The 13,390-nt window shown below is 43.9% G+C and overlaps 1 protein-coding gene across 6 annotated transcripts in view; it reads left to right on the top strand.

Moving 5' to 3' along the window:
- The window catches only part of LOC138527575 (zinc finger protein 773-like), a 285,026-nt gene that overhangs the window by 234,836 nt on the left and 36,800 nt on the right, over positions 1-13,390 (top strand). For all 6 annotated transcript variants that reach the window (XM_069638895.1, XM_069638850.1, XM_069638858.1 and 3 more), the window contains one exon: positions 1,435-1,545. In XM_069638895.1, coding sequence (XP_069494996.1) covers positions 1,435-1,545 — 111 coding nt within the window. The remainder of the gene's footprint in view (positions 1-1,434; positions 1,546-13,390) is intronic.

Raw genomic sequence — 13,390 nt, 5'->3', positions numbered from 1 at the left:
GGAAAAGGAACTGTAACCACATGCTGGAAAATCCCAGGAGTGTGCTGTGCTCAAGAGTCCCGCTTTGTCCCGTGCTTAAAACGTGCGGAAGGGAGACCCCGGCCATAAGATCCTGACATATTTTGTGAACACTTCTTTCTTTTCTTGTGAACACTATCCCACACTCTTTTCTAGCATAGCGATAACGATTGGCAATTGGTTTTCTTAGTACCATCCCTTTTTTTGACTAGACTCCACTAGGACTGCATTATTATGATTTGATGGCCATAGCTTGCTCCCATCTTAGATTTAGGTTGAGATTAGGCATTTAGCTCACCCATTTTTACTGTTTAATATACATCTTTGAACTGTGATCACTTGTGTCTGTCTTGCTTTGATACCATGCCTTCCTTACACCTGTCAATCAATCATTCTGGTTGGAAATACGATCCAAGCAAATGGAGATTCTGAATGTTGACTTCCAACTAGATCTGATGTACTGGGGGAGGCGAAGAAGGAAGGAAGGTATCTCAGGCTGGCCGCTTGACACTGGCCTCTCACTTGCTTCTGGAAGCGAAACCATTCCAGCTAAATGGAGGCAAACGTCGCCACCATCGGTAGATGTCTGACAAAACAAAACTTGCCACATTTTGATGATGGGGAAGCTCATGGCGAAAATTAGAACAAAAGCTGCCTCCAGAAGTCTCTGTGCCCTGTTTTTAAACTATATGGAGAGTGGCTATAATGGCCTAACTTGCCCAAGGAGGATGAAAGCAATAAACGTGATAGAAACTCAATCATTGTGTTCTGCATATATGCCTTGACCATTAAGAGCTCATTGGGATGCATGGAAGCGTCACAGGCTGGGGTGGAGGGGATTCTTTTATGAGGTTTCAATGCAAGATTTTTATGATTTCTGATACTAAGGTTGATTGAAAACTGAAAATCGAATAAAGTGTGGTTTTTAAATAAAATTCTATGGGTAGGGTTTTCTTTTTATTTAACTTATGTTTAAGGTGTTTTGCAATTTTATTTTAACCTTTTTGAAGCATGGATTTTCTGTATAGACATCTATGTCACCCTCACCCATGACAGTTGAATGACAATTCGTAGATTGAGGTCAGGGAGGAGCAAACAGCCCTCTTAATTTGTTATTTCAAAAGGGCTGCCATAACAATACCAACATTCACGTCAGCTGATTACTGGCGTGAGGAGTTTAAGCTATTGATTTTCTCACTGTTTAAGATAAAAAAAATCAACTCTAGGTGTTTCTTTTTATTATGGACATAAAATATGTATCCGTTGGCTCTGGTAAACTACTTGGCTAGTAGTCTCCCTCTCCTCTATGACAGTAACTTTCAGGATTCTCCAAGCTATAACTGGAATCATTTCGCCAGAAACAACAGACACTGTGTGTAGATGCTGAACATGTAACTGTTTCTAAATTTATTCCAGGCTACCGGGTTACCCCAGATATTTTATGCCGAGTACGGCATCCTGCAGAACGTCCTTTCATGAGCTGGCACATCTCTGGGGGAAGAAACTGCCTTAACAAAGCCCCTACACGTGAGTCCATCAATCTGATGTGTGTTCATGGCGATTGACAATCTGGTGCTTCTGAAATATGGCAAAGCATGTCTCTGGTATTTTCTTTGTATGTGGTGTTTCCTCTGCCTCCTCAAATCAGGTTCCCAACAATTTGAAGTGATGTTTTCTATTTTCAGCTGTGGGTGAGGGTCATCCTAGTAGATGTAGTGTTGCTAGATGCCCATCTCCACCGCTAATCCCCTGCCTTATCTGGAGCAACGTAATCAGCCTTACTGCTTTTTTAAAACCATCTCTCCCTAAAAAGAACTTCTTTACAAATTAATGTTGGGAATAGAATTGGAAAATGTCATGCTAAGCAATCCACACCTGTACGGTTCTCAGCTGTAACAAAAATTGGAAAATACTAATGAAAGTTATCCACACACACAGTTGGGGGATAGCAGGAGAAAGTACATAGACTGTTACTGAGATGATGGGGGTGTTAGGGGAGTTCTCATAAAGTCTACCTGTGGTAAGACTTTATAAAACTGTCCCTTGATATACAAAGCCCCAACTTCTAGTACAAGTATGTACTACTCAGAGGTTTGGTAGTATGGCAGAACAGCCAGGCTTATCTTAGGAGGGAGATGTGAGTTGTAGATAAGTACAATGAACTCAGTAAATACATAGGCCCAAAGAAACGTACACACGTGTAGTTATAGTAAAATAGTTATTTGTATTATATACACAAGGATAACTATATATTCAGGTACTACTATTTCAAACTGATAAACACAATAGAAAACCAATGCAATACTTCAGGTGAGTAAACCATAAATTACGATTTGTAGAGTTAATGAACCTAGTTCAAGGTAAGTAAAATCACTTGTTATAGAAAACGTTCTGTTGTAGAAATAAAATGGTTAATCAACACCAACAATAGCAGGTCAGTACTTTAAAAGCCTTGTATTACTTTTCAGAGGCCTTAAGGCTTTCGTAGCCTATCCTATTTATTTATTTATTGTATTGTTGATGGCGCCCAGACCCAGAGGTATCACAGCGCTAGAGTTATTTTGCAATACAAAAGTAGGTGAGGCGGGTGAAATACAGTACGTTAGTAGTTGTTACGGTGAAGCAGTATGTTACAGTCTGAAGGGAGCAGTAGGCTATTGACATTTTGTGCAGGCAGGAATCGAGAGTATTTGTTGAAGAGAGTATTTTTCGAAAAAGCAGGTAAGAGGGTTCTTCTGGGATACTGGGTGGTAAGGAATTCCACATGGTGGAGGCAATGGCGGGGAAGCTGGACCACCAGCTCTCTTTCTGTTGAATCTAGGGGTAAGTAGTGAGATGGAGGAGGAGGAGCGTAATCCCGATGTGTTGTGTTTTCTGGTGATGTGGCGGGTGAGGTAAAGGCTAGCTGTATTGTGGATGCAGCGGTGGGTGATAGTGAGGAATTTTAATTAAATTCTCGCTTTGATGGGTAGCCCGTGAGCCTCGCGTCTAATATGTGAGATATGGTCAAAACGTTTCAGTCCCGGTGTAAGGAAGGCTTGATATCAACAGTAAGACAGACTCAAGTGGCCACAATTCATTCAAGGGTGTTTATTGAACTTCAATTGGGTATGAAAAACACCTATCTAATCCTAAATCTAAAGATGGGAGCAAGCTACGACCATCAAATAATCATAACACAGTCCTTTTGGTGTCTTGTCAAAATAAAAGGGCCTATACTAATAAACTTATTGCCAATCCTTACCTCTAAATACAAATGGTGTGGGAAACAATGTTACGCAAAAGAAAAGTGTTCCCTTGCTCACATTTTCAGCACAGCACAAGGTGGTGCACTCGAAGTTAGCACAGTCTCTGGCTTCTCTAGCATGAGAGTGCAGGTCAAAACTTCAACATCGTGGCCTTCTGTGCTAAAGTCTCTTTGCCATTCAAAGTCTCTTTTTCATAGAGCCTGATGTAACACGACAAACATCAAAGTTCCTTTTTCCTCAGGATGTCACATTTACAAATTCTCACAATATTCACTGTTTGGTCTCCCTCATTCTGGCTCGGACCATGGATCCCCTTCCTTCGGGTTCAGACCCCTTTTTTCACAATTCGATCTCCCTCGTTCAGGCTCAAACCGCAGATCCCCCTCATTCGGGCTCCGACCCCTAGTTTCACATTGTGCACAATTCGATCTCCCTCGTTCGGACTCGGACCAACTTTATCTACTTTGTTATAAACGTTTCCTTACTGTATCAACATCGAAGACTTTTGATTGTGCGCAATATTTGGCTTGACCCGTCGCAGAACCACTTTGATTCACAATCCTTTGCCACTCTTTCACTTTTGTCAACTCACAGCTGGATACCTTACAGAGACCTTCGATTGAGGACCCACACGGTGCCAGACCGCTCTCTCTGATATAGTGTATCTTGGCTTCAAAGTTCAATCATTCATCTGCAGTTCAACTTTACTCGTGTTGGTTATCAGATGTGTTTCATACAATGTCCGTTCCAGCGCTCAACATACAATGTTGCCGCTTGCAACCTCGGATTCAACACTGTCCGGTCTTGTATCTGTCACCTCAACTCATCGGCTGTGTTGATTTCACTGATGCTGCTTTGTTGTTGGAGCCAAGGACAGTACCACGGCAGCTGGCAATTGTCCCTGCCTTGATTATCAACGTGGGAGGGCCCCGGGTACCTCCGACACACCATGCAGAATTCCTCAGCCTGGTTTTCTGGTTTTACACTTTCTTCTCTCGAGGCTTCTTGAAAGTAATGGTTCCTTGTCGAAAAAGTCAAAGGAACTTCCCTCCTTGCGACCCCCTTCTGTTTCGCAGTCTTTCTCCTCGTGTTAAACTGCCATCTTGGAACTGCTGTTTTCTCGTGTGCTTTGCCTCGCTCAAAGTGTGCTCTCGTGCTCCGCCTTTTATCTGTTTGGGGAAGTGTAATGGAAGTCAGGTATGTGTGTGATGGTCAGTAATTGCCTGACCTTGCCTGTCCATTGTATTTGGACACATCAAGTATACGTCTCGGGTGTCAGTCCGTTTTCTCTCATAGCGGGCTGTCTGTGAGAAAGTGTTTGTGTTGTGAAATTGGGGGGTTGAGTTCCTAAATATCCACCTGGTAGGATGGAGTAAAGGTGTTACAGGGAAGGGGGATACTGCGCCTCACCATCTGGTGTCCCACTCCATGAAGACCCCTCATCCAAGTGATCCTCCCGCACTGGTCCACCCCGGATCCAAAGCCGATGGCCGTGTCATGGCCACCTGGATGACAGATCCCCAGGGACTAGTGGGTGAGGCGCCTTCTGGTTTCTCAAACCAGGCAACTCTGAGGGCGTTGTTTTGGATCAGCTGTAATGTATTGATATTTTTTAGTGAAGTGCCACTTAAGATAGCGTTGCAATAGTGGAGTTTATTCCCAATGATTGCCCTGGCTAGGGTGAGGCAGTTGTTAGCGGTAAGGAATTTTCTAGAGGGATAGATAAGTTTAGTGTAGTAGGCGGCAGAGGAGGCCATTGCATTCACCTTTTTCTGCATGTTTAGTTCAGAGTCAAGGTAAACTCAGAGGGTTTTGACATGGGGGGACACAGAGGTCATGTTCCCATCAATGCAGAAGGATGCAAAGGCTGGGTGGAGGTGTTTTAGACGGTGTGAGGAGCCCATGATAAGGAGTTCCGTTTTGTCATTCAGGCACAGATGGTGAGTTGCCATCCATGCCTACATGATGCTGTAGATGTTATGTTGTGTTTATGCTTGTAAGTCAGATGTGGTTGATGTTGTTAAGAGTCTAATTCGTAGTTGCTGGTGAGTTTGAGGTGGACCTGTGTGTCGTCAGCAAAGTTGGTCTATGTGATATCAATGCTGTCTAGGTGGTCAAAGAGGGGTTTGGTATACATGTTATGCAGGGTAGGACAGAAGCAAGATCCTTGAGGGACTCCGTAGGAGATGAGCATGGGGTCCGCTGCTTCCGGTCCCACGAATACCCTAGCGGATCGTTCAGACAGGAAGGATTTGATCCAATTGGCCGCTTCTGGGGGAGAAATTGAAGGAGGTAGTGAGGTGGTAGTATAGGATCGAGTAGTCAACGAGATCAAAGTCCGCCGAGAGGTCTAAAATGAGGAGGATGGCGAGCTGCCTGGCATCTCAGATGCAATTGTGCTGAATCTTTAGGTCAAGCAGGGCCGATTGTGTGCTGCCTGGGTCTGAAACCTGGTTGGCAGGTGCCCAGAACATTGTGGGCTTCTAGTCGAGATTGGAGCTGAGAGTTGGCAGTCCGGTCCAGAATTTTTAGGAGTAAGAGCATAGTCATGATGGGGTGGTAGTTGGTAGGAAGGCTGGTGTCGAGGGACGGTTTCTTCAGGAGTGGTGTGACCCAGGCTTCTTTGCTGTAACTGGGCACAGTATTATTTATTTATGCATTTATTGCAGCACACAATACCCTCGGGTATCAAGGCTCTAGTTACATTGAGGGAAGAAAAAGGGGGGAAATGCATCCAAATGAGTGACGGGTCTTAGGAGGAGCTGTTTTAGTTGAAAAGCCAGGTCTTTAGATTTGAAGGAGGCGTTAGTGAAATTGGCAATGGTGGGAGCTAGGGGGATCAGCACACATTTTGATTAAGTGGGCTGGACAGAAGTTGGAGGGTGTAAGACGTTGAATGGTGGTGAACACCTCCATAGGTGAAACGGGGGAAAAATAGGGTGGTGGTGGTAATGGCTTCGAATGGGGCCAACATCGAAGGCGGGAGGCTTGATTTTTCTTTTAGAGTGGCTTTGTCCCTGAGGTAGAGGGTTTTGGAGGATGACTGAATGAGGGTGCACCAGGCTTTGATTTTGGGGAAACTGTTAGTGTGGAAGCAGGGGGGCCAGGTTCCGAGCTCTTTAAGAATTTTGAATAGCTCTCTAGTATTAAAGCTTGCTTCAGTGATTCAGACATTATAGATGTTGGCTTTAGTGGTCAGAATGGCTGATTTATAGGCACTAACAGCGTGGTTAAAGGCTGCCTGGTTGGCGGGGGTGCTTTATTTCTCCATAGATGTTCGAGAGCACATTTTTGTTTATGGAGGGGGGATAGTTCATCTGTGAACCAGCTATGGTGATTGTTTTTTGAGTGTTGTGGTTTTGAGGGGGGGCCAGTCGGTCTAGAGCACTGAGGAGCGCAGTGTTATAGGCTGAGGGGATGATTTCAGGGTTGGAGCTGAAGGGTAAAGAATCGAGGGAGGCCAAGATGATGGGTTCGATTTCTTCTTTGGTAAGTTTACGGGTATGTCTAGCTGTGATACGTTGGGGGTCACACATTTCGTGGGAGGTAATGGATGCAGCAGCCGTGGTGAAGCAGATCAACGAGTGATCTGTCCAGGGTACCGGGTCGACGGAAGAGACTTGGATGGATGTTTTGGTGGAAAGTATCCAGTCTAGGTATGAGTTCTTCAAAGTCATATTGGGGGTAAAGCAAATAAGGCACAGATGCAGAAAAGGCTAAGTTCCAGAGGAGTCTTCAATTACAAGTAAGTAAAATGCTTTTGTGGGTCAAAAAGGTTTAAGGGACCTTGGCAAAGTCTCCCTATGAATGCACACGTGTTGGGTACTACCACAAGTCCCACAGTTCCTGAGGCGTTATGAAGCATATGCAGCTGGATTCTTTCATGGTGCAGCAGCGGTGGCACCGGTCTCCTGTTCCGTGGTTGTTGTGACGAAAGGAGGCAGAAGTCGAGAGAAATCACTCACTGCAAAGGATTCTTCGTGCTCCAACGTCAGTCTGCAGTTTTGACACCTTTCTACAGACTCCAATGGGGAACTGTTCTCGTCCAAACGATTTACCTTGCTTTCTCGGTCCTGCGCTCTGGTGAGGGGACTTTGAGGAGGGGGTCCTGCCTCTCGAGGTCATGAAGGAGTCCACCAAAGGTGCTTTGTGCTGCTAAAGGTAAACACAGATGCCTTAAAAAATATGGAGGAAAGCAAGACTCCATAGAATAAAGTAAAAGTAGAATGAACAGGGGTTCCCATAGTCACAGCAAAAAGAATGAATTAGGGGGAAAAGGCTCCTCTCATTCAGGAGAACAAGAAAAAAGGTCCAAGAGTCCAGCAAAAAGTGCTAGAGTTCTCACAGGTAGAGGGGATTTGGCATGAAAAATCGACCTAAGAGAGGATGATGGAGAAATCATTTCAAATGATGCTTTGAGAATTCCCAAAGATGGGTTTTCCATGTTGTGGGGCTGCATGAGTACTTTATTTAACTAAGCTCTTCTCCATTTCCTCAATGACCTGTTGCCATTTCTTGATTTTACCTAATAATGAACTGCAGCCTTGAATTTTCCTTTTTCTGCTTCCAAGGATGACTGGCTACATGAGCAATAATATAAGTGTAGTCTTTGCTTAAATTCGTGGCTATTAACCAGTGTTTGCAACTTGCTGACTAGGACAGCACCTCTTCCAGACTTCGTGTGGCATTGACTGCACTTCCCATGCTTATTCCTACTCCAGAGCAATACCTGTCCCTTTTTGGTATGATTTAGTGGACACATTGAAATCACCAGTAATGATTATCATACCATTGATCTGGGCGGTTTGGGCAGCTTTACAGAAGACTGGCTTCATAGCTAATGCTATCCCTTTCTGTTCAGAGAATATTTTCTTTTGAAACTTTCCTTCTTTGACTTTAATTTAGTCCCCCAGCAAATGTGCTTTTTGGCTAGTGCCTGTCTGATTTCTGGGGTGAGTGAGGCCCATTTATCTTTCTCGTCTGCTTCACTCATTTTGTTTGGGGTGCACTGGGCAGTCTCTATGGTTACCATTTTAGGGAATGCGTCTCCCATTATTTTTTACAATGTAGCAAGGCCACCTTCGGTGGAGTGCCGAATGAACCCTTTGTGTCCCTTTTTAATTTCTCTCAGTAAAAGAACAAGTTACTTACCAACTGTAACGTTCTTTCGATTGGATGTTCCTCCCATGTATTCCTCATCTTAGATATATCCTGCAACAAAGCTGAAGGTAAGAATATATCTAAGATGAGGAATATGTGGGAGGACACAATCCATTCGAAGAACAAGTTGCTTACCAACTGTAACATTCTTTCAATTGGATGTTTCTCCCACATATTCCTTATCTTAGATATATCTTTACCTTCAGCTTTTCTGCAGGATATATCTAAGATGAGGAATGCATGGGAGGACACAATCCATTTGAATCCCTGTTACTTTGAAGATGTGCACTGAATATACTATTGGCAGTGAACAGTTTTTGACCTTTTCCCTGGTACAAGGCTGTGCGTCTTTACCTTTTATCTAAATAATGCCTTTTTGAGTACCATCTAATTAAAATAGCTACTCCCCGTGGTACCGGTACTGTACTTTGTACCATCTTCTCTGTTGGCCATCTTCCTTCCTCTTCTGGTCAGTAATTGCCTTACAAATTACTGCTGGTCAGATCTGACAGCAAGCACGAGAGTGAGGCACATAGTTCCTGGTGATGATTGTTTTGTGGCTGTTTTCATTTATATGCCAAATCGCCTTCTGATGTGAGAAACCGAGCTGGACTTGGGGATTCTTTTTCTATGTTGCTGAGTGAGTTGGAACCTTTTTCCCCACTCAACCTGTCTTTACTCTTTTTATGGGTCTAATCTTTCCGACTCTCCATAGTTTATTTTTGAATCTATACTTTCCTATAACTTTTTGGGCATCTACATTTTATTGTTGCAGCACACAGCACTTTCTGTGCAGTGTTGCTGGGGTGCCCCTTGGGCTTCCCTTTTTTATTTTCTTTTGACTTACTTTGCAGAACACATGTTCTCACGGGTAGAGAGGGATTTCCATTCCCTTTCCATTTTATATTTTGAGACCAGCCTACCCCACCTTATGTGAGTGCTGGGGGGTTACTCTATCTCCTTTCTCACTGCTCCTGTAACCTTTCTGTTACAGTGACGAGCTTTCTGTTATGGCTGATGGCAGTGGACATACTTTACTAATTTGTGTGTCATTTTTTTTTTTTTTACTCGCATGCCTTTTTCACCATTTTTAGTGTGCTTGTCCTTTCTTGGTCCTTCTTCTGCCGTCCTGGGTGGGGGAGTTCCTGTTGTCCTTTGTCTTCGGCGGGAACCTTTGTGTAGCCCACCAAGTCTCCAGAGTGTCTGAAGGCAAGAAGTGAGGAAGGAGTCCGAAACTCTGTTCACCTCAGTCTTCTGGTGCGCCTGAGAGAGTCCAGTCCCCACTGAGGGGTTGGCTATATAATCGGACAGCCACCCAGTTTTGCTTTTGCTTGGCCACGTGGGGGGAACCTCAGATTACGTTCACCTGACTCTCACAAAATCAGTTATTGGACTAAGATAGGCAAAATAATTAAACTTAGACCAATGATACAGAAAAAATTTAAATGGCTCGTTATAGTCCCTTTATTCACCTCTTACACATATTCACATCACACAGATATATATGAGAGATTATACATAGACATAAAGAGAAATCATCACGTTATCATAGTTGCAGAAGGCACCTTCATCTCGGCCACCAGCAACACTGCTTAGTCCCAGAGCAGGTAGGCAGAGAGATGTACTCGTGTTAACGGAATATGGAGCGGAGCATCTCTGAAACACTTGTGTATTGAGCGCGATATAAATAAAATATATCATACCATATCATATCTCCCTCTCAGCGAGACTGCATCACCCAGAGGTCCAAATTCTAACTGCTGACCATAGAGGAAAACCTCTTCTCTTTATGGGGGAACGTACCAGCCCTTCTTAGTTATGACTGCCCTCGGCCAAAGAGCAGATCACAAGTAGAAGGGGCAAAGAGTGGGAAAAAACAGCCAGGAGTGGAAAAACCTAGCTTCCCTCTCCTCGCATTGATATGATATGATAGTTTATTTATATAGCGCCTATACACAATGTGTTTGAAAGCGCTTAATTCTCAGGACCCTTTATCATTGCACCTTCAGCGTGCTCCGACTCCCTTTCTGGCTCGTCCTTCAGCGGACAATACAATAACTATTTTCCACAGTAAGTCCACTCTGCAACAATATGTATGTGACCTTGCCTTGCCTTCGCTGCCGAGATGCAAGTTTAATTTTCTGCGCCCATGAAAAACATAGGCTTTCATTGCGGTGATGAGAGATGAATGTCCAAGATGGCTGCGCACCAGCGCCATGTTGTTTTAGCTCGTTCTTTTTGGATAAGCATTACACTCCACCCCTTGGACATTCAACTACCATAACCGGATGGACGAAGAGGAGGTACCCAAAACTGTCAGACCATTCCCCATAAATTCGGAATACATGAAGCACAACAACAAAAACGAACTAGCACAGCATAAATGCCAAAAATCAAAGCAGAGCGCGGTGCTTCAGGTATCCACGTGATCAATTGCTCCCACCAATCCCCGTCTTGATCTTGAGTTTCTCAGGCAACCAGATCCTTCACTTTCTTGATATGTTTTTCAATGGAACGGGAATGGTCCCCCAACTCAAAACAGTGCATTCCTTCTACGACTTCACATCCCAAATTATGTTTAAAAAACAAATAATCTATAGCTGCTCTGTTCTGAAAAATAATTTTTCTAAAGTTTCTGTTATCTAATAATAATTCAGTTAAAGCCTGCAAAGTTTCATTAAGCCCTTTAACTACCAGCCAAGCTAATTTTGATCATGGTTTTATAGCCCCCAGCTGCTACACCCCAAATCCCAATTATAGAAATAGCCAACGCTAATACTTCACTCTCGGAAAGCAAATGGACATCATAATTACAGTCAGGTGATAAGGCGGTATAGGAAGCACGTGTAGACTGCCGAATTGCAGGTTGCAAAGGGAACATCATTAAATCAAGATGTTTCAAAGCACAGGGGTCACCTGAAATATAAGCAGGAATGTATGAATAAGTAAAGTTTCCACAGGAGAATAACCAACCTGTGGGAGGTTTTACATGGTTCAGGTGACTAGCAATCAAAACAGTTAAATTACATAACGTGTTATTTGATACATCAACACAAACACTTGTAGGCCTCGCACATAGCAGCTGCTCAAAATGAGTTCTCTTTCCATCCCTGTCCAGATCCAGTTGTTGGCATTTGCTAATATAGGTTGGATCACAAGTCATCCGATAAGACATCCGCGGGAACGATGTTGGGTATCAGGTAATAAAATAGTGTCAAAAATGTTGCCATAAAAGAAAATCGCGGCAAAAATGCTGACCCGGTAAAGGTGTACCCCATTATACCATTTAAGGGGAGCAGGGATTGCGGGGGTGTCCCCCGTTTCTCTTAAATGGTATAATGGGTCTGGGGGTTGCGAGGGTGTCCCTTGCATCCTTTACATGATTGTGGCGTCAAAACCACAGCCATTTTTGCTGCGATTTTATAACATGGAACCCGATATCGTGGGTGATGATGCAGGTCATGTTTTTCCATTTGTGGTGTGTGTCCGCACAGAATTTACAATATTCATAAACAGAAAAGGAATTTCTGACATCCGAATGCTTAACCAAGGAATCGTTATGCAGGACACCGAATACATTTTTTTAAATCGGGTTAGGCGTTGGAATAGCCTCGAGGCATGTTGAAATCAGATTTGCAGAGTTATACACATCTGCCAAACAGAAATGTGAGATGATCAAAACTTGACGGGCCAAATAAACCCATATATTTTCAGGTTGCCTGACAAGGGCTGAATAGCTGTGATGCAAAAAGGATGTGGAAATTCCAGAAGGGGGCAAAAGTAGGGCACTACGTTGCTGCCCCCGCCGTTTCCTCGGTGCCCCACGATATGCTGCAACGGACACATCCTCCAGCGCAAAACTGGTGGCAGGTGTATTAGTCTTCATCCATATCCCCGATTCCAGCTGTAGGAACTCCCTCCGGCATGTCCCCGGACCCTCTCGAAAACACTCCACCGTGCCTCATGCAGGCACTCGCTATACTCAGGATCTAAAATGTCAGAATTCAAAAACAAGATATTAGTGAAGTACATCACTCGCGCAAATAACATTTGTCAGCAGGGATATGAGGCCATTTCCTCTTCCCTGGTTCCATTACAAGAACTACTTCATCTTCCCCGGCTGCAATCACATGCGCCGGAACGGGCGAACCATTCCGTTTCACAACCCAAACCTTGGCACCTGGAATCATTGCGTCCGATGAGCCAAAACCTTGTCCCCACGAATAGTTAATACCGTGGTTGGCTCCCCTTTTCTCACCATGGATAATTTTACGGGTACTAATATCAGTGGGGCCACTCGATCCCCCTTATGTACAGGCAATATATTCTCACCACTGTTTATGAGGATAATCTGGATCAATCCCTGATAATCTGCATCCACAATTCCTCCTAACACTTGAATGCCTTTTAAGGCTAATCCAGATCCGTGGGCAATTAATCCCATATGTTCAGACAGAATTTGTACCCCAATCCCTCTGTCAATTACAGCAATACCTCTGGGTTTTAGACGGCTTTCTTCTCTTGCATGCAAATCCACCCCAGCAGACCCAAGAGTGGCACAGTAAGAAGCTAACAAACCAGGAGATATTTCCCAATATAACAGTTTCTCCATTCCTCTATTTGGTCTGATTTGTAAGGCTGGCGTTAACATGCGCATTAATGGAGTTTCACTGTTCGCAATGAGACGGTTATTCAGGATTTGAACGGCTTCTAGTACACATTCTCGCCACCCTTTCAAAGTACCATCCCCTGTTTTGTGCAATTGTGCTTTCAACAATCCATTCATTGTCTCAATTAACCCTGAAGCCTCAAGGCGATAGGGGACATGAAAGATCCATTTGATTCCTTTTTTCTGACAATAATCCAAAACCACCTTCCTGTTAAAGTGGGACCCATTGTCACTTTGGGGGATACCATAATATACAGCCACTTGGTCTAACAATTTAATTGTGTTCAATTGGGTC

Source organism: Ambystoma mexicanum, chromosome 1q, assembly GCF_040938575.1.
Source record: "Ambystoma mexicanum isolate Mex_15411 chromosome 1q, UKY_AmexF1_1, whole genome shotgun sequence".
Lineage (NCBI taxonomy): Eukaryota > Metazoa > Chordata > Amphibia > Caudata > Ambystomatidae > Ambystoma > Ambystoma mexicanum.
Note: the sequence above shows the minus strand (reverse complement) of the source record. Positions and strands in the feature narration are given on the sequence as shown.